The following is a 21,709-nucleotide window of genomic DNA, read 5'->3' as shown; positions in this document are numbered from 1 at the left end:
TTCTACCCTGTCCACACCGTCCCCGCTGATGGTGAGAGGAGGAGTCTCCGTCTTCTTCCTTCTGGAGTCAGTGATCATCTCTTTGGTCTTGGAGGTGTTCAGGAGGAGGTTGCTGTCTATTGAGGCTGTCGATGTGAGGTTTCTTGGGCACGGGGACATGGTGGAGGACTTCAGGCAGGATGGGACAGTGGACTGCGTCAGGGACTGGTTGAAGATCCTGGTGAAGACTCCAGCCAGTTGGTCTGCAGTGTCCCTCAGCACACGTCCAGGGATGCCATCCGGCCCCGCTGCTCTCCTGGGATTAATGGACCACAGGGTGCGCTTCACCTCATGTTCCTCTAGGGGGAGTACTGTGTCGGTGTGGGCCTGGTGGAAGTTGGCCGCATCAGGTGCAGTAGCCTCAAAGAAAATGTTCAGCTCCTCTGCCAGCGTGAGGTGACCTTCTGTGGCTCCCGGGTCGGTCTGGTAGTTGGTGAGGTGTTTGATGCCCTGCCACACCTGCTGACTGTTGCTGCTGTCCAGGTGGACCTCCATCCTCCTCCTGTACTCTGCCTTGGCCTCTTTGATGCCTCTCTTCAGGCTGACTCGAGCTGTGCTGTAGAGTTCTCTGTTACCAGATGTGAAGGCGGTGTTTCTCTCCACAGCAGTTGCTGGACCGTCCGATTCATCCAGGACTTCTGGTTGGGGAAGACACGGATCTCTTTGTTTATCTGAATAGTGAATTAAGAAATGGGAAAGTCATGAGTAGTGAAATTACTTTTCAAATGCAGTAACTAGCAAATTAATCTCATTACAATGTACAGAAATAATAAGTAACTCGTAGCTAATTACTTTTAGGATTAATTACCCCAACACTGACATCCAAATTACTGTGACAGTAGCAGTAACAGCAGCGGTCGTCTCCATGGTGACTGCAGCTGTATTCATGCTGTGGATCCCTGTGGACGGTCAGTGAGCCATCACACAGTAATGTTAGCATTAGCAGTAACACTACCTTTACTGATTACAGTTGTGGGAACAATAGAAATGTCGATAGTGTTCTTGGTGATGGTAACTGGAGACGTAACAACTCCAGATGTTTCTCTGTTCCAGATGCTGGAGGACAACATGGTGACTTTCATGAAGAAGGAGCTGAAGAAGATGAAGAAGCTCCTGAGTCCAGATTACCCAGCATGCTCAGAGAGTGAGAGGGAGGATGAGGATGAAGAGCAGAGGAGCAGCAGAGAGTCATTTCTGAGGATCACACTGGACTTCCTGAGGAGGATGAAGCAGGAGGAGCTGGCTCAGCGTCTGTGGAGCAGTAAGAGGATTTGATCGCATCAAACACTGAAATGTTTTCAGCTCCAGCAGGAAGCAGCAGAAACAGAGTCCATCCAAAGAACACAGCTCATTTCCAGCTCACACACACACAGTGGGAAACAGGCAGGAAGTCCAGAACAAGCAGCACCAAGAGCGAGCCGAAACTCTGCGTCTCAAGTCATACAAATATATGCATGAGAGTAGATGCTGCTTGTGCTCCACTGAGGAGCTTGATAATTAATCAATGGAGAAGAAACATTTCCACATTTCCTACACTTTTATCTTCACATTCAAGATCAAATTTACTAGGGCTGAACGATTAATTGCATTTGCAATAATGTTGCGATATGATAAAACGCGATTTGCCAATCGCAACGTGCGCGATTAAAATGTAATCACGTGACACAAACGGAAGCGGTAACCTGAAGCGCAGTCACCAAGAGATACAGTAGGTGGCGGTATGCACCTAAGTGTTTGCTCGCCACCCGCCATTGCTCCAAAGTAGAAGAAGAAACAGAAGCGAGAGAAGCGCCGTGACGGATTCACCATCATCCACTGCGCTTTGCTTTGCGCAGTGGCCTCTGGCTCCCCAGAAACTACTGAGACATTAGTCCCGAAGAGGAACAGCACCTCGGTTATGTGGGATTACTTTGGATTTAAAAAAAAATGATGCAGCGCAACGTCAAGTGTTGAGCAGAGCGTGTCGTGCCACTATTGCCACAACCAGCGGTAACACAACAAATTTGTTCCAACACTTGAAAAAATATTACTGTGCCTCTTATATGACGCCTGCAAAGCAAAAATGCCGAGCTCCAGTACCGTTACGCACTGGTTTGGTTCATTTTTTTGCCTAATCTAAAAGTGCATTTGTTTTTTTATTGATAACTTTATTCTGATTCCACAAAATATTTTCAAATAGAGTCAAATTCTATGCTTCAGTTGTATAAAATGTTACTACTGCTTTGGGAGCAGTGAGAGAGATGCCTATTATTATTATTATTATTTTACTGACGCACTCGTTTTATATATTTTTTGTCAAGATGGTGGATTTTGTACAGTTTTTTTCTTATGTTTCTTGGAGCATTTAAATAAAAATCCTATTTATTTAAAGTTGTAAATCTTATAATTTTATTCATACAAATGGAAAGAACATTTTACACTAAACAGATTTCATGTTGTGTTGGTCATATTTAAAACAAATATTTCTGGCTTTTTTGGGGGAAAAAAAATCAAATGATAAAATCGCATTTTAAATCGCAATCGCAATATTAGGGAAAAAAATCGCAATTAGATTATTTTCCCAAATCGTTCAGCCCTAAAATTTACTCAAGTCATTAATGCTTTTGTCTTCTTTTCAGGAACCTCTGCTGGAGTCTGCCAAAAGAAGCTGAAATTTGGTCTGAAGAAGAGGTTCCAGTGTGTGTTTGAGGGAGTCGCTAAACAAGGAGAGTCCACCCTCCTGAACCAGATCTACACAGAGCTCCACATCACAGAGGGAGGGGCTGCAGAGGTCAATCAGGAACATGAGGTCAGACAGATTGAAACAGCATCCAGGACAGCAGACAGAGCAGAAACAAGCATCAGACCAGGAGACATCTTTAAAGCCTCACCTGGAAGATCTCAACCAATCAGAACAGTGCTGACAAAGGGAGTGGCTGGCATTGGGAAAACAGTCCTGACTCAGAAGTTCACTCTGGACTGGGCTGAAGACAAAGACAACCAGGACGTCCACTTCATATTTCCATTCACCTTCAGAGAGCTGAATGTAGTGAAGGAGGAGAAGTTCAGCTTGGTGGGACTTGTTCATCACTTCTTCAGTGAAACAGAAGAAGCAGGAATCAGCAGCTTTGAAGAATTCCAGGTGATCTTCATCTTTGATGGTCTGGATGAGTGTCGACTCCCTCTGGACTTCCACCAGACTAAGTTCCTGACTGACATTAGAAAGTCCACCTCAGTGGATGTTCTGCTGACAAGCCTCATCAGTGGGAAACTGCTTCCCTCTGCTCGCCTCTGGATCACCACACGACCTGCAGCAGCCAATCAGATCCCTGCTGACTGTGTGGACATGGTGACAGAGGTCCGAGGGTTCACTGACCCCCAGAAGGAGGAGTACTTCAGGAGGAGGTTCAGAGAGGAGGAGCAGGCCAGCAGGATCATCTCCCACATCAAGACCTCCCGAAGCCTCCACATCATGTGCCACATCCCGGTCTTCTGCTGGATCACTGCTACAGTTCTGGAGGAGGAGCTGAAGAGCAGAGAGGGAGGAGAGCTGCCCAAGACCCTGACTGAGGTGTACATGCGTCATCTGGTGGTCCAGGTTAAAAGGAACAAGGTCAAGTATGATGGAGGAGCTGCCACAGATCCACACTGGAGTCCAGAGAGCAGGGAGATGATAGAGTCTCTGGGGAAACTGGCTTTTGATCAGCTGCAGAAAGGAAACCTGATCTTCTATGAACCCGACCTGACAGAGTGTGGCATCGATCTCAGAGCAGCCTCAATGTACTCAGGAATGTTCACACAGATCTTAAGAGAGGAGAAAGGCCTCCAGGACATGGTTTTCTGCTTCATCCATCTGAGCCTTCAAGAGTTTCTGGCTGCTCTTCATGTCCATCAGACCTTCATCAACTCTGGAATCAACCTGCTGGAAGAGAAACAAACAACCATTCAACAATCTCCACAACAGCCTCAGCTCCACCATCTCCATCAGAGAGCTGTGGACGAGGCCTTGAAGAGTCCAAATGGACACCTGGACTTGTTCCTCCGCTTCCTCCTGGGTCTTTCACTGGAGACCAATCAGAGTCTCCTTCGAGGTCTGCTGACACAGACAGGAAGTAGCTCACAGTCCAATCAGGAAACAGTCCAGTACATCAAGAAGAAGCTGAGTGAGAGTCTGTCTGCAGAGAGAAGCATCAATCTGTTCCACTGTCTGAATGAACTGAATGATGGTTCTCTGGTGGAGCAGATCCAACAGTCCCTGAGGTCAGGAAGTCTCTCCACAGATAGACTGTCTCCTGCTCAGTGGTCAGCTCTGGTCTTCATCTTACTGTCATCAGAAGAAGATCTGAAGGAGTTTGACCTGAAGAAATACTCTGCTTCAGAGGAGACTCTTCTGAAGCTGCTGCCAGTGGTCAAAGCCTCCAACAAAGCTCTGTACGTACTTCAGGAACAGATATGGACCAAACTATGGGCTAAATGTTATTGCACACCAAGTTTTCCATCCAGTCAAAAAATTCTTCCTGAAAATGTTTAATTCCTGAATTTGTGTCAAAGGGGTTTTCTGATTGTAAGAAACAACATGCACAAAAAAAAAAAAAAAAAAAAAAAACAGTTCCATTGTTCCATTGCACACATTCAGTTCACAGCTGCAAAGTACAAAACTGCTTTTAAGACTCTAAAGTTACAGTTCTAAATTTTGTTTGATGGCAAAAAATAGTTTCATCAGGAAACAGATGGGATTCTCCCCCTGCAGTCTGTTAAAGGAGAGTAGAGTTTCAACATTTCAACATGGTTAACAACAAGTAAAATGAGTGCTGTACTGCTCTCTATGTGTTTTACTGCCACAGTGTTAAGAAATTAAACGGTCAGTCAAACTCTTTAGAGAGCCAGGAAAACCAGCAGCCTTGCTCCTTTAATGACTTCATGCAGGTGAGTCACTGACAGTCAAACAGCAGGTGGTGATTGTGGTCCAAACAGCAGCTGAGTCCATGAGTGTCTTCTGTGTAGGAACAGGTCAGATCAGGCAGCTCACCGTCACTGACAGAGTTCTCCACTGGAACTTCACACTCTTTCATGTCGTTTTGTGTCTGTGAACAGGATGTTTGCAAAGGAACTTCCTTTTCTCCACAAATACAAATCAATTTTATTACTATATAAATTACTTTCTATTCTTCAACAAATTTGAAATTTTCTGATTTTTTTTTTTCTTTTTTTGGGTGCAGGATGGCAAAACAATGTTTAAATACAAACTCTTAAACTATCTGCAGAGATTCATTTACCTTCAAAATATTAATGGCTTAATATTAAACCCATAAAGTTCTGTCCCTGATGTCCAGTCAGCTGGTTTTCATTGTTGCTTCTTCTTCAGGTTGAGCGGCTGTGGTCTGTCAGAGAGAAGCTGTGGAGCTCTGTCCTCAGTTCTCAGCTCTCAGTCCTCCAGTCTGACACATCTGGACCTGAGCTTCAACCGTCCAGGAGACTCAGAGGTGGAACGTCTTTGTGCTGCAGTGAAGGATCCACACTGCTCACTGGAGACTCTCAGGTTCTGACATGATTGTTAAATATTTCCCACCACTCTCTCTTCTCCTCCTCACAACTGAACACCAGAAGAAGAGAGCACCCCAAGCAGGGGTATTAAAATGTTTGCTATGTAGCATGTAGCATGTAGCATGCTGTCCACAGTCAGTGATGGGCCGCTCCGTCACACTTTATAGCACAGCGGTTCACCAAAACAATCGTTCAGTTTGTGATACAAGCATGAAAATTTGTTCACATGAAGCCAAAGGCATTCCAAAAAGAACTGGATGTGGAGGCATCAGAAACTGTCAACATGGCGCCCATGGCAGCCATTTTTCAAAATGGCCGGCAGCAACAACAGTTTTCTTATGAGTAATGGACATAATATGATATTTAAGACATATTTACCATTCTTAGTACTTGGTAAAAAAATGTCTTATGGATAATTGAAAAGTTGTCATGAATATTCAAGATGGCCGCCGTTTTCAAGATGGCAGCTGTCACTTGTATGATTGTCTGAAATCGGTAATTTTGGGGTCAAATCAGTCATTTTTCATGATGCAGAATTCAAATTCCCTTCAAACCCCCTTCTGGACCTGCCTACCAGATGAGGCCAGTCCAGTTATGAACTCATCACCTGCAGATGTAAGAAGGGCTGTGCTGGGCAGTTCCAGTGCACGGCCCTCTGTTTCTGTGAAGGTGATTGTGAAGAGTCTTCCTTGTGACAGACCTAAAGCTGGGTTCAACCCTCTCTTCTCTTCTATTCTAGTGGCTTCTATTGCTCCACTTTGGTCACTCCGGTCTGCGTTGGTAAAAGAATCATGTCCCGTTGGAATCAAGGCCAAACACCCAGAAAAAAAGCAGTTCCAACTCCAAACACCAGAATCCTGTCTGTCTCCAGACAACATCAACGCTGATTGGCCGTCAGGGCACCGTGGGTGGAGTTCTCATCAACTGGCCACCCCGAGCCCCTTTTGGATCGTTAGCTCCGCCCCCGTTAACGCTGCGCTCAGTCGTGTGTCGTCTCTTCTTTGAATTCACTTTGAATGTAATGACGTGGCTCCAGCCATCCAGGTCTGGACGCAGCTTTAGGTTTGGCCTCACTGAAGACTCCTGGGAGCTAAAACGTTTGGAATTCACATTCTGCATTAAGACGTAAAACAACAACAACAACAACAACAAAAGTAAGAAAATACTAAAAAAAAAAACCGTAAAAAGAATTACAAAAAAAAAACTTGAAAAAAACAATTGAAAAAATCTGCATCAAGAAAAATGTATAATTCCACAAAGAGATCATCCGTATGGAACCAGTAGAGTTGCCAACCGTTCCTTGAAAAACGGAATCGTTCCGTATTTGGATGTAAAAGTGTGCGTTCCGTATTGAGCTGAAAAGGAACACACTCTGTTCCGTATTTTTGTGAGAGTCAAAACGTGAGAAATGGAACTTGCGCTTTTTTTTGAAAACTTACGGTAAATTGTTCACCGGCTCTCTGACGTTCTGTGACCAATGAGCTGACAGAGATGGCTTGACAACACAGAATCACTCTTATCTCATTGGTCAAAAAAAGACGTTCCTAGTAGGCTACGGCAGCTCATTGGCCAGTAGTCAGTTTGGTCACAGAGCGCATGGGAAGAAGGAAATCAAAACTTTAGGTGCGTTCACGATGGCAAAGCCAGAGGTAGACGGAGCTAGACGAAGCAGACGGCGCAGCCGTGGGGCGGAGTTATAAGTCTGCCTCCAAGTCGGACAACCCTATGTTCTCCATGTTTGTGTTTCTCATGACTCCCACAGTGGGGGGTGTCCGGGGTGTCAATTAGGGTGGCAATGCCCCCCGCCTGTGCCTCCTTGCCCCCCACTGGCTGTCACAGGGTAATTTATTTTTTCTTATTAAAAACAAAAGAATTCATCATTTCTTTCGTGTGTCACACTGTGTTAATTCATATTCAGTTAACTGAAATAAAATGTAAAAAAAACCCAAAATAATTTTAAGTTACGTTTCGACTTCTGTCATGTGACGGTGCGCTGCTGCAAGTGCAGACCAGGCGTCAAGGGGGGGCAGACTGCCTCACCCCCTCTGTCAAAATATCGTATTTCATTAAAAAAAAAAAAGTTTTCAGTCTATTATGTCCTTAAAAAACAACAGCGAACTCGGCTGGCTGGGTCAAATCAATATGAAGTGTTGTGCTATTCAAAATTCAAAAAAAGAGGAGACTGCATCTCTGCTGAAGGTGAGAGCTGCTTAATCATTTGTTTTGTTACCATTTGTGCTTTTTAGCAATGTGGTTAATGATCATACGTTGTTGGACATGGTGGAACAGGCCTCTGATCTGTGGATGCTGTTTTTGTGTTGCTCCGTTACTTTTTTGCCACCAATGCGTCCCCCCCCCCCCCCCCCCCCCCCCCCCCCCCCCCCCCCCCCCCCACACACACACACACACACACACACACACACACACACACACTGGGCTGGAGCCGGGACTGGATGTTTACTTATGCAAATAAAGCGTGTTGTCATCAGACTGATGAGGAGTGGGCTCGGGTCCAATCCCCTGCCTGTATGAACCAGAGAGGTGGGCCAGGTAGCCACGGTGAGTTGCTCTCCAGTAGCTCACGCGGCTCCTCTGTGACCGATCTCGTTTGGGTCTCGCGAGTTTTCGATGCCCTACGTAGGTCCTACGTTTCAGTGACGCCGGGCCAAATCTGGGCGGGGCGGCTCAAAAGTCTTAAAGGTCTGCCTCTGGCTTTCTCATGTCGAACGCACCTATTAACGCAGCGCAGCATGGCTTCCAGAGACACGTAAGTTTGTGCCGTTTCCATATCAGATATATCATGTTTAGTTCATTGATGTGTGTCTGCTGCTGCAGACTGTGGAGTGTTTTCAGTTTAGAAACGGAACCTTGTTGGTTTTTTTGTTCAGAAGTTTTTTCAGCTTTGATTTTGCACTTTTTTTAGTTGAAAATAAAAAAAAGAAGAACAGTTTAAAATCCAGAAGAGACAGCATCTGTTTGATGTTATTTTGCACATTTAGCAATAAAAATAGAATAGAATAGAATAGAATAGAAGACTTTATCAATCTCACAGTGGAGAAATTTGCAGGTGTATAGGCTCATAGAACCCACAGCAGGATGCAAAAGTAATGAATGGTGCAATAATTAACAAGTTTTAGTGCAAGTCATACTGGGATGGACAATAGAAGCAAAAGACAATGAAGATTTAACTGTATGTACAACCTGAATCTTCAAAATATAACAGGATATATATATATATTATATACAATATATACAATACAATATGCAATATACGATGCAATATATAATTATACAGTATGATATATAATATGTACAATATGTTTTAGCAGAGTGAATGGATGATAAAGTGTTGCTGAATTTCTTAAGGGGGGGTGCAGGATATTATAATGTCCAGGGTCATTGCTCATATTCTACACAGTAGAACTGTACAGTCTGACAGCGGTGGGGATGAGAGACCTGTGGTAGCTCCTTCCTGCTCTGAGGGTCTCAGTCTCCTCTGAAGGAGCTGCTGAGCTGCTCTACCGTCCGGTGCAGTGGCTGAGAGCTGCTGTCCATCATGATGATGATACTTGAATGATAACTGTCTCACTGTAGGCCTCAAATACAAACTGATCAAGCTGATCATGAGTTATTGTAATCTTGCTACTGTAGGTGTAATGCAGTAGCCTAATGTGTTTTTACAGTCTGTAATAGGTGTAACTGTGGCAAAATGCTGTTATATATGTGTTTTTAACCCCCCAAAAACCCAGTTTTTTTCAGCTGCCCGCGAGAGGCGTTCCTTATTTCAATCTCTGGGAGTTGGCAACCCTAGTAACCAGTCTGAAGAAATGGCGGCCATTTTGAATTTTCAATGAAATGATCAATGATCAAAACAACACATTACCAAGTAAATATGCTGAATACATTCAACAAATCTTGTCTGCAGGAACATTTTGGATCCATCTCTCTGGAAAACAGTTGTTGTTCGTGGCCATTTTGAAAAACAGCTGCCATGGGCGTCATGCTGAAAATTCATGATGCTCCATATCTTGATCTTTTTGGAACGCCTTTGGCTGGACGTGGACCCAATTTCATGCTTGTATCACAAACTGAACGATTCCTTTATATTTGGGAGCGAAGCTGTTGGACGATGATAGAAAGCAGATGAGAAAAGCTGAATCTCTCTGCAGGTTCTAGACACTGGAAATACACTAAACCAGGGGTCGGCAATTAGCGGCCCGCGGGCCACATGTGGCCCGCAAGCAAAAACATCTGGCCCGTGGGATTGCTTGAAGGAGAGAGTGAGAAAAAAAAATCTACTTTTTAAAAATCGAACTGGCAGTCTCAACAAAATCACTTCATTTGGAAAATTAATTTTTCAGAGCAGAAACATTTCAATCACTCTAAAATTCTTATCTGTTATATCTTGTTACGGGTGAATAAGCGCATCGGAGAGGTGCAGCGTTGACGCTCACCATGTCGTCAGCGGACAGCGCATGGTGCTGAAATTCCAGCAGAACACAAATTTTCACTCTAACAACGGACAGCATCATTTTATTGTGAAAATTATAACACTTTTTTTCAAACAGGCCAGACATCGAACAATGGTCTTATACTTAAGAACAGAAACGTGAGCAGCACGATTTTCAAACATAACGTGCGTGTTATTTAGGTCTTTATATGACTGTGAAGGCACAAAAAATATTAACCGATAACGAAGCAAATCAGAGCAAAAAGGCTGAATCCAGTCGATAAAACACTTTTTTCAAACAGACCAGACATCAAACATTGGTATACATAAGAACAGACATGTGAGTAGCACAAGTTTCAAACAACATGTGCGTTATTTAGGTCTTTATATGACTGTGAAGGCACAAACAATATAAACCGATAACGATGCATTGCACTGTCAGAAGCAAATCAGAGCTAAAAGGCTGAATCCAGTCGACCACGGGCTGTCGGGCACGGCTCCTGAAACGACAGAGCAGATGTGCTTACAGCAGCCCTGAATTATGTCCAGCCACATAAACACTAGAACAGCCAAGAGGGTCTGACAGATCGTTAGGGTTTTTATAATTAAAACAAATCTGTTAAAAATAATTCCCCTGTCCTCTAATTCTTTGACTTTTCCTAAATATGTGTCTTGTATGTTTTTCTGAAGCAAATAAGGTCCTAAAAATGACACACATAATATTACGAAGCATTTATACCTCCAAAGATGAAAAGATGCACTTAGCGGGGCTTTTTTTTTTCTGCGATCGATTTGTTTTGGTTCATGCGCGCATCTGAACAGGGGGCTAGCTCTGACAGCAGACAATCAGACAGACGGCCAAAATATCAGCCAAATCCAAAAAGGAAGACAATAAAAAGAGGCATGCGGTGGGAAGAAGCTTTAGCAATTATACAGGAGGTAAGTGAGGAGGAATCGGATGGCGGAGACGTGTTGGACATCAGCGATCTTGACTGGAGTAAAGAGGAGGAAAGTTCTGAATAGGGAATTACTGTAGGCTGCTGTCAGTTTACAACTAAATAATAACACAAAATGGTGTAAAAAATATGTGACCGGGTAAAAATGACAATCCGCAGGACACAACTTAATTTTGTGGGATCTTTAATCTTGACTACTCAACCAAAAAGAAATCAAATATGACATGAGCAGCGTTAAATGAATCTAAAGATGCAGAGTGGTCTTTCTTCCGTTTCCTCTGACTGATGCCAACAAATACATTCACAGGTGGGCATCTCCATCCACCATTGAACCCATATCTTTTAAACATTAATTCTCAATCACAGAAATGATCACCAGGAGAGGAAAACTTAAAATGCACTGAGTGAAGAATAACAAAACAAAGGGTACATGAACAACTGAAGCAGTCTCTTCTCCAAGAAGTTCACAAAGACGCAGAGTCAACAGAATACAGTGGCGAACTGCCACGTGATGCGTCATGCAGCTCTGCGCAGCTAGTGAACTTGTGTCCCAAAACTCCTGCTCAAATCAATCCGAGGTTCAACACCCACGGCGGCGGTCTGACACGGCCGAAGTTACCCCGCGTGTTGGTGAAGCTTCTTCCTCTTCCGGGTTCTACACTACCGTTTTTGAACATACAGAGCCACCTACTGGTGAATGTGAGGACCTGATTCTCCACCCGGCTACATACTCCCCTGCTAAAACGTCATCGTCCTCGATGACTTAGTTCGCAGTCCGTACCTCTTTCACTGCTTCCTGGAAGAATGCTGCTCCCAAACTACTCAGCAACTCAGAAAGTACATCAGAACTGAGGGAGATAGCTTTACATGCAGAGACAGGTACGTGATGAGGATTTGAATGTACCCCTGCATTTTCTCTCCGTGTTCTGCGTGGTGCAGGGACTGGTGTGGTCCCTATTGACTCAGAGTCACTCACATCTTCAATTGGGGGCCTGTGGGTTTGCTCATTCGAACCCCCCTCTGTGGTCTGTTCTTCCTGTGTTCCTAAATCCAAGTTCAGGCTCGGAGCCTCCTCCAACACCACATACTCCGGATCTTGGCACCCCAGTACAGGGTCAACAGGAGCAGTCGATGTCACTGGAACCTTGGTTTTGTCCTTACGAGGAGCAGGCACAGGAAACTCACATGGTCTGAGGTCAGCCCTGTGGACTCTCTTTACAGGACCTCCTTCCACTGGCTCCACTGCATGGGTGGTACCCTGGATTTCCACCACCCTATGAATAACAGGTCCCCATGCATCCTGGATCTTATTCCTACCGTGTGGCCTGTTTCTGAGGTACACTAACTGTCCCACACTCACTGGGGGACAATGTATTTTGGGTTTGTCCCGCTCCAGTCGTGCTGCTGATTTCTGTTCAGTGTACTCTCTTGCTCTGGCGTGGGCCTCATTGAGTCGCCTCTGGTGCATCTCCAACCAGTCACTTTTTCTGTCCGTCCCTGCATTTTGTCCCAAAAGTGCATCTATGGGAAGACGAGGGTGGACCCCAAACAGCAAATAGTGAGGTGAGTAGCCAGTTGTAGCATGAGGTGTCACGTTGTAGGCATATACCAACTCTGCCAAATGTTCTGGCCACCGGCGTTTTTTCTCAGGGGGCAGAGTGCGCAAAAGGTCATGGAGAGTTCGATTAAACCTCTCACACTGGGCATTTCCCTGGGGGTGATGCGGAGTAGTGCGGGTTTTCTTAACTCCATACAGCTTACAGAGCTCTGCAATGACCTCGCTCTCAAAGTTCCTTCCTTGATCTGCATGTAACCTCTCAGGTACGCCATATTTCATGAACCACTCCCGGAGAAGGACCTTTGCGGTGGTGTCAGCTTTTTGATCTCGAGTGGGGAATGCCTGGGTAAACTTCGTGAAAACATCTGTCACGACCAGAACATTCTCACGACCATCAGAGGCTGGTTCCAAGATAGTGAAATCAACTGCGATGACTTCCAGCGGCCGTGTGGCTAGAAATGACTTCATCGGAGCATGGATTTTGGGCTGAGGCATCTTAGTGAGGACGCACCGCTGACACTTCTTGACCCACTGGTCTACATCATCATACATGCCCACCCAGAAGCATCTCTGTTTGAGTAGGCTTTGCGTTCTCTCTATCCCTTGATGCCCCATGTTATCATGCACACTTGAAAGGACAGCTTCGTTCAAACAGCTTGGGAGCAACAGCTGATTGCACTCACCCAGGTAGACATCATCTATCACCCGATAGAGCAAACCTTCGATCTCTTTGACACGATGCCACTGCCTGAGTAAAGACAACACCGGTTTAGTCAGCCCAGTCCTCTCCTTAAATGTTGGCTTCTGTTTTCTGTCCCAAAAGACTCTGAATGCACTGACTGTGGGATCTGCACATTGGAACTGCTTCAGCTCCTCCTTGGTGTAACCAGGGAGAGCAGGGGTATTGCCTTGCCCCTCCTCCCCTCTGAAACTCTGCTCGGTCCCCGAAGCACGGATCTGTCTCACCTGGCAACATCTACTCCCTGCTGTACCCACCTCAGGCCCCAGAGCAGTTCCCCTCCTCACATTGCATATAGCTATGCAGTCATCAAAATCCAGGTCATCTGGAAGAGGCTGAGGCTCCCCTGCTAACGGCTGCCTAGAGAGGGCATCTGCAGCAGTGTTACAGCGGCCTGGGCGATACTTGATGTCAAACTCAAAAACCGCTAGTTGCGCAACCCAGCGCTGCTCAATTGCGCCCAACTTTGCCGTGTTAAGGTGACACAAGGGATTGTTGTCAGTTAAGACCGTGAACTTGGAGCCCAGTAAGTATCCTCTGAACTTTTCTGAAACTGCCCACTTGAGGGCCAGCAGTTCGAGTTTCATACTGCTGTAATTCCTGTCGTTCTTCTCAGCATTACGCAGTCGCCTGCTAGCATAAGCTATGACTCTTTTCCTTCCACCCTGATGTTGATACAGAACGGCGCCGAGTCCTAAGCTGCTGGCATCAGTTTCCAGTGTGAAGGGCAAGGAAAAGTCCGCATAGCCCAGCAACGGGGCACTGGTGAGCTTCTCCTTGAGAAGCTCAAATGCTTCTTGACACTCAGTGGTCCACAAATCTCCAATCCGCTGTTTAGAGCCGGATGACCTGGAGCTCTGGAGTTGGGCGTTGACAACATCATGAAGTGGTCCAGCTATCTGAGAAAAGCCCTCAATGAATCTTCTGTAGTAGCTGCAGAACCCCAAGAATGATCTTAAATCCTTAACTGTGCTGGGAACCTCCCACTGCTGCACAGCGGCTGTTTTCTCAGGGTCTGCCCCTATGCCCTCTGCAGAAATCTGGTGTCCAAGGAACCGCACCTCACTCTGTAAGAAATGACACTTCTCCACTTTAACCTTGAGTCCTGTTTCCCTCAGACGCTGTAGGACTAGCTCCAGCCTCGCCAGGTGGTCCTCAAATGTTTGTGCATACACCAGAATGTCATCCAAATAGACGAGCATAATCTGCATGATCAGGTCATTCATTGTCACCTGCATCAGCCTTTGAAAAGTGGCTGGCCCATTGCACACCCCAAAAGGTAGACGAGAATACTCATACAACCCAAAGGGTGTAGTAAAGGCGGTTTTATGCCTGTCGTCTTCATGCACAGCAACTTGATGGTACCCGCTGGCAAGATCAATGGTTGAGAAAAACCTGGCACCATGCAGAGCATCGAAACACTCGTCAATACGAGGCAAGGGAAAAGCATCACGCCGTGTCTTAGCGTTCAGTTTCCTGTAGTCTACACAAAGGCGAAGACTACCATCGGCTTTTCTGACCAAAACAATCGGGGAGGCATAAGCACTAGTGCTTTCATGAATCACACCTTTCTTCAAGAGCTTGCTGATGTGCTCTTTCACCTCACCAAACTGCGTGGGAGGAATACGACGGTAGGGCTGTGCCACAGGCACCTCATCAACTAGGTGGATTTCATGTTTGACTCTGTCAGTGTAACCAAGGTCCTCATCCTGGAACGCAAACACATCTGCATACTGAGCTAAGAGCAGAGTTAATTTAGCCCTCTCTTCTTCAGTGCCTCCTACATGGAGCTGGCCCAACACAGATTGGAAATCGTCACCTGTTGCATGCCCCTGTTTCTGCTCCACTGTCACCTCTTCTTGACCTGCAGAGATGCGATGAAACCGCACCTCTGTCTGATCCTGATCAACACATTCAACTCGAGATAGAATGCCCAGCCTCGTCCGAGGGCGCAACCACACATCCTCCTGAGAGAAGTTCACAACCTGTACTGGAAACACCACCTGACCGCTTTCGACTAGAGTGGGGACCACAACTAATCCACTTGGTAGGTGAGCCTGGGCCGGTTCTAACAGCAGGTGTGTCATATCATCTGGTGCTGACTTTGCGCCGTTCACCAGAATTCTGGCAACTGAAAAGGCTGGCACATGAATTGACTCTCTGCCCAAAACTCTGGCGGTGGAGGTCTTTTCCACCATCTCACAGGTCTGCACCTTCTGGAATGCTTCTTTCCAGTCAGAGTCAAGTTGCCCTTGGAGCGTGGTGTCGAACTCTGCTGTGACCAGTTGTTTGCATCTCTTGATAATGTTCATGCCAATGAGACCTGGCATGATCTCCTGAAAACTCTTTGAGGGCTTAACTGCTTCTCCCTCGGCAGTAGACCCTTCTCGTGGTGGGTCTTTGACCACCAGAAAACCGCATTCTGGTATGTTCAGCCCCATAGCTTCTACATCCAGCTCAATGTATCCCACATATGGAATGGGCAAGGAGTTGGCTGCTGTTAGCCTGAGCCATTTTGAGGTGGGGAACACATCCCCCTCCTTCCCCATTAGGTGGTCTCTGAAAAAGGACTCGGATATTGTGCTGACCTGACTCCCCGTATCCAAGAGACACTTAACTGGAGTCCCATTAATGTGCACAGTGACTCCTCTACACTCACCCACTGCTTGCTCAAGGAAAAGCTCCCGACTGATCATCTCCGAGCCCTTAGCCTCTCCTCGGATTGCTTGGCTCACAGCATCCGAGGGGACTCGTTTCCCTGTGGAGAAACACTGGAGACTGCTGGTGGGGTAATTAGTCTGCGTGGTGTGCATTCTTTTGCAATGTGTCCCACCCCCCCGCATCTGAAACATATGGGTCTGCCATCCTCTGTAAACTGCGGCCTCGAACGGGCTCTTCCCCCTTTGTATTGGTCCGGTTTTTCTTTGAGCGCCATGCTCTCTTTCAGTGCCACCGTTAACTCTCCAATGGCTTTGCTCTGTTCGGTGACAACCCTAACAACGTCCTCAAGAGTGGGGGCCTGTTTTCCTCGCACAGCACCAGAATGCTGGTGCTCTTCTCCAGCACTTTCACACAGCACCTTCCTGCTCTTTGCGGTTTTGGTGTTACAAGGACTGGTTTCAAGAGACAAGGCGATGGCCTCTTCTCGCACGTCCAACAATGTGGATTTGGGTCTTTCTCTCACCATCCTGCGCAGCTCCCTCCTAAGGGAGAGGTCCCGTAACCCCTCAATAAACTGATCTCGGACAGCGAACCTTGAATCAGCTACTGCATCGGGTTGTTGTCTCAGGGCGAGTCGCAAGATCTGGGAAAGAGCATGCGAGTACTCCTGAAAATTCTCATCCTCCCTTTGGTGTCGGCCATAAAAAGCCTGCAACAGTTGAGTGACGCTGCGTTTCTCTGCGTACGCGCCTCGAAGTAACTCAAACAGCTCATAAGGCCCCTTTGGCTCCTCATCTGTGCAAAGCCTGACCTCCTCTAATGCAGGTCCCCTCAAAAGGGACAAAATGAAATCCACTGTGTCTTCAGGGGACTGGCCCCTGGCCTTAATAACCCGGTCAACTTCCTCAATGAACTCATCCACTGAGCGGCCATCTTTCACAGGGTCACCACTAAAAGGCTGAATTTGACGCTCTCTGGGCACATATACGTATGACTTGTTGTTCAATGTAGCAAGCGTCTCCATGGCTCTCTCATGTTTGTCATTCAGTTCACGAAGTCTTGCGTGTAACTGGTTAATTGCTTCAGCCTGTTCCTCCGACATGGTGAAGTGTGACAGTGCAGACTTAGCTCAACTCAAAGTCACTTGACAGCGTTCGAATCACGCAGAGACGAGTGATGTCCTCTGCTACAGTCTTTCTCAGTCTCTTCTCCCAGTCTCCGCGTTGTTTGGATCTCTGCAGTCTGTTGGCTGGCTCTCCTCAGCAGTCCCAGACAGGTCTTGCAGTCTCCGATCCTTCCAAACAGCGACTCTGCTCCTGACCACTGCAGTTGTTCATGTACCTCCAAAAACTAGCTTAGATTAACTCCAGCTTCACACTCAGGTGACTACAAAAAAACAAGACTCACTCATGCAGCTTCAAATTTCAGAGACCCCACTCCTGGTACCAAAAAGATGTGACCGGGTAAAAATGACAATCCGCAGGACACAACTTAATTTTGTGGGATCTTTAATCTTGACTACTCAACCAAAAAGAAATCAAATATGACATGAGCAGCGTTAAATGAATCTAAAGATGCAGAGTGGTCTTTCTTCCGTTTCCTCTGACTGATGCCAACAAATACATTCACAGGTGGGCATCTCCATCCACCATTGAACCCATATCTTTTAAACATTAATTCTCAATCACAGAAATGATCACCAGGAGAGGAAAACTTAAAATGCACTGAGTGAAGAATAACAAAACAAAGGGTACATGAACAACTGAAGCAGTCTCTTCTCCAAGAAGTTCACAAAGACGCAGAGTCAACAGAATACAGTGGCGAACTGCCACGTGATGCGTCATGCAGCTCTGCGCAGCTAGTGAACTTGTGTCCCAAAACTCCTGCTCAAATCAATCCGAGGTTCAACACCCACGGCGGCGGTCTGACACGGCCGAAGTTACCCCGCGTGTTGGTGAAGCTTCTTCCTCTTCCGGGTTCTACACTACCGTTTTTGAACATACAGAGCCACCTACTGGTGAATGTGAGGACCTGATTCTCCACCCGGCTACAAATAAATTACTAATGTAATAATAAATCTGAACACAACAGTGAACACGGTAGTTGACAGCAGGAGCTGCAGCGTCTCCAGAGGTGCCAGTTACAGATTCAGGTAAAATATTATATCCTCCATTAAAGTACAGCAAACCATGTATTTTTCGTTTCCAAAAATTAATTTTAGAACAAACATATTTTCTGAATAAATACATTTGTCCTGTCAAGCCTGCAGTCCCAGAATCAAATGAGCAGGGTGAGGACGGGTCGGTGTGGGAAGGTGTCCGTCCTGGCACGTAGCCAGGGAGACTTATTTTACTCATTTTAATATGTTCTTGATTATTATTGACGGTTAATAATACAACTATTTTGTGTGTGTTGGCGTGTGTGTGCGTGTTTATCAGGGAAACGAGTGTGCGGAGTGTGAGTGAGAGGTGACGCTGCGCAAATGCGCGCTGTAAAAAGTTAAATAAATTTTAAAACCTGATTTGAGGCATTAATACAGCAGACATGAGGCATTAAAAGGTTTGCTGATCCTCTTGACTTAATATTTTGTTTATTTATCTTAGTTTCTAAAACATTAGATTACAGAAAAACAAACTGTTGGTGTGCTCCTGCGCAAAAACACAGCAAAATGTATGATGGTCTGGCTGAGCGCTGCGGCCTTTGGAGGGGGTGTAAGAATGCTGGCTGTTCTAGTGTTAAAACACAGCTCAGATTTTAGACACAAAAACTACTCACCTAGTGCGAAAAGTGGCATTTCCCGCTGGTCACTATTTTCTGGATATCTGGTGAAATAGACGTCACTTTAATCCTCAGGCAGTTCTCCAGGTTTTGGTTAGTCAGTCTGCTTCTCTCGTGCGTCTTTATCGCATTCATTGCTGAGAAGGACGACTCGCACACGTAGGTGGAAGGGAACATGGTCAGAATGAAAAGTGCCAGTTTCTTGAGGTTGCTGAATTCCTCGGAGCCGAGTAAGCCCACCCAAAAGGCACTTACAGTCTCCGCACTTCTGAGCGCATCTCACATGACTGAGGTGGTTTGGAAGTCAACTATTTCCATCTCCAGCGCAGCCTGATCTAAAGAGGGGATCATTTCTTTCGCCAGGGAGGAGAAGTTGTTGGCTGGTTTTACTGCAGGATCACGTATAAAGTCAATGATGTCTTTTGGGATGGAGTAGTCATCAAACCGAGAAGTGAAGTTGGCTCGAAGCCCCTTGATGAAGTCAGCCATCAGCTCTGTCACTTCTCCCGCTGTCTTCTTCAGTGTGCTGAAATGGAGGAGCCTGCCGGTAGATAGGTCTGCCTCAAACATCTCAAGCTTTCTTGTGAATGACTCCAGTTTTTCAACCATGTCCACGATGGTTTTATCTCTTCCCTGTAGCTGAAGGTTAAGCAGGTTTAGGTGGCCAAATATGTCAGATAAAAACGCTACATTGGACATGAACTTTTCATCTCCCAGCAGGATAAGGTGGTCAGCTGCTGCATTGCTCTTGCTCATTCCAAGGAATGCTTTGATCTCATTCAGTAGCGCACAGAAGCGCTCCAGCGCTCTCCCCTTACTTAACCAGCGCACATCATTGTGAAGCAGCAAATCGTCGTGGGTGGCATCTGCTGACTCAGCAACAAGCTGTCGGAAAAGCCTATGCTGGGTGCTTGATGTACCTCTGACAAAATTAATGACTTTCATCACTTTGTCCATGACATCCTTAAGCTCACTATTCAGTCTGGCACAGAGGACACTTTGGTGGATGAGGCAATGCAGCGCATGCATTTGGGGAGCGTGTTCTTTCAGCCTGCTCACCAGACCTCTGTGCTTTCCCACCATAGCAGGAGCTCCGTCTGTCACGATCAGGTTAATCCTCTCAAATGATAAGGAATGCCTCTTAAACGCTTCTTCCAGTTTCTCATAAATAACTTCTCCAGTGGTGTGCCCCTCTAATGCAATCAGCGACAGCAGCTCCTCCTTGAAATCCTTCCCATCAAAATATCTGACATAAACGCACAACTGGGCTACATCTGTGTTGTCAGTGCTCTCATCAATGGCTACAGAAAAATAATTTGCGTGACGGACACCGTCAATAATTGTACCATGCACCGCATCAGACAACGCTTCTATGCGGCGGGCAGCTGACCTGGCAGAGAGCGACATCTGTTTGACTGACTCGATCACACCATCCATTGATTTGTTGGCATCAAGTTCCTCCAAAACTGTCACCATCATCTCTTTGAAGACTTCTGCATCAGTGAATGGCTTGCTATTCACCAGGACGCTTTTAGAGATGCGCTCGTTACCTTTTGTTGGGATGTGAGACCACGCACCAACATCCTGCTGCTGCGTGCATAAGCATCTTTCAGGGCTTCGATTTTGCGCTTTCGGGCCTCTGTCTCCCGAGGGAACGCAACTTTGAAGTTCGCATGCTTCGTTTCGTGATGCCGTCTGATATTGTATTCTTTGCATGCTGATACTACTTCGTTGCAGATTAGGCAGGTGGGCTCTGCATTGATAAAACTTGGCAGGATGAATACATAGTTATGTGTCCATTCATCGTGAAAGATCCTGTTCTCACTGCTAATTTTTCTCTTCAGATTTTTTGATAGTGCCATTTTTCCACAGCGAACAGCTACACGTGGAAAATGTGTGTGGGCGGTTGATGTTGTTGTTGGTTTTTTTTTAATAAACGTGCAGATAATTAATAACACCCCCAATGGCCAGTCAACAAATTTAACCTACGTCAGCCAGCTTGAATGTCTCAGTACGTCTGTTATGATTTCACGAGCGCCAATCATTTTCATCCTCCCCTATTAATTGAATAAATTAGCTATTTTTTTGGTTGTGGCCCGCCATGTAATGACTTGGAAAAAATCTGGCCCGAGGCCAAATTTAATTGCCGACCCCTGCACTAAACCTTTGGACAGGGCTGCACGGTGGAGCAGTGGTCAGCACTGCTGCCTCACAGCAACAAGGTCCTGAGTTCAAACCCCAGCCAGAGCCTGGTGTCCTTCTGTGTGGTTTGCATGTTCTCCCTGTGTTCTCTCTCTCTCTGCTGACTGGATGAGCGTCTTCTCTGAAAACATTGGTCTTCATCTCTGTTCTCCTCATCACAGCTGTTGTAAAGCACTGTGGGGTTCAGGGGGGTGGAGGGGGGGATTGGAGCTTCTCAGAAGCTTTTTAAATGTCTTTTCCATGTGGGCAGATTCAAGTTTCCAGTCTCAGCTGAGCTGCAGAGCAGCAGCTTTCCATCCTCCACTCACTGTGTTTGTGATGCTCCAAGTCAGAGATGTAGAACTGAGTCCATGACAAACATTGATGTGGTTTTCATTGTTGCTTCTTCTTCAGGTTGAGCTGCTGTGGTCTGTCAGAGAGAAGCTGTGGAGCTCTGTCCTCAGTTCTCAGCTCTCAGTCCTCCAGTCTGACACATCTGGACCTGAGTAACAACGACCTGCAGGATTCAGGAGTGAAGCGTCTGTCTCTTGGACTGGAGAGTCCTCACTGTAAACTGGAAGCTCTCAGGTCAGGATCCAGCTGCTGCTTGATCATGTGGAGGATCTTCCTTCTTCCTTCTTGACTTGATGCAGCCATGTTTGTGTCTCCAGTCTGTCAGGGTGTCTGGTCTCAGAGGAAGGCTGTGCTTCTCTGGTCTCAGCTGTGAGATCCAAGTCCTCCCATCTGAGAGAGCTGGACCTGAGCTACAACCATCCAGGAGCCTCAGGAGTGAAGGAGCTGTCAGCGGCAGTGGAGGATCCACA

General features: G+C 46.2%; 4 protein-coding genes across 4 annotated transcripts in view; 3 read left to right on the top strand and 1 right to left on the bottom strand.

The window, feature by feature from the left end:
* Positions 1 to 21,709, bottom strand: part of LOC115382184 (NACHT, LRR and PYD domains-containing protein 12-like) — an 815,989-nt gene that overhangs the window by 53,515 nt on the left and 740,765 nt on the right. The window lies entirely within an intron of this gene.
* LOC115382179 (NACHT, LRR and PYD domains-containing protein 3-like) overlaps positions 1 to 21,709 on the top strand; it is a 1,352,480-nt gene that overhangs the window by 662,199 nt on the left and 668,572 nt on the right. The window lies entirely within an intron of this gene.
* Positions 1 to 21,709, top strand: part of LOC115382194 (NLR family CARD domain-containing protein 3-like) — a gene marked incomplete at its 3' end in the record, with an annotated part of 1,416,821 nt that overhangs the window by 867,319 nt on the left and 527,793 nt on the right.
* LOC115381317 (protein NLRC3-like) overlaps positions 1,252 to 21,709 on the top strand; it is a 533,865-nt gene continuing 513,407 nt past the window's right edge. Inside the window, exons 1-4 of the mRNA XM_030082596.1 lie at positions 1,252 to 1,300; positions 2,658 to 4,449; positions 5,384 to 5,495; positions 21,669 to 21,696. Coding sequence (XP_029938456.1) covers positions 1,264 to 1,300; positions 2,658 to 4,449; positions 5,384 to 5,495; positions 21,669 to 21,696 — 1,969 coding nt within the window. The 5' untranslated portion in view covers positions 1,252 to 1,263. The remainder of the gene's footprint in view (positions 1,301 to 2,657; positions 4,450 to 5,383; positions 5,496 to 21,668; positions 21,697 to 21,709) is intronic.

The sequence above is a fragment of the Salarias fasciatus genome, chromosome 23 (genome assembly GCF_902148845.1).
Source record: "Salarias fasciatus chromosome 23, fSalaFa1.1, whole genome shotgun sequence".
Lineage (NCBI taxonomy): Eukaryota > Metazoa > Chordata > Actinopteri > Blenniiformes > Blenniidae > Salarias > Salarias fasciatus.
This window is presented reverse-complemented; position numbering and strand designations above follow the sequence as displayed.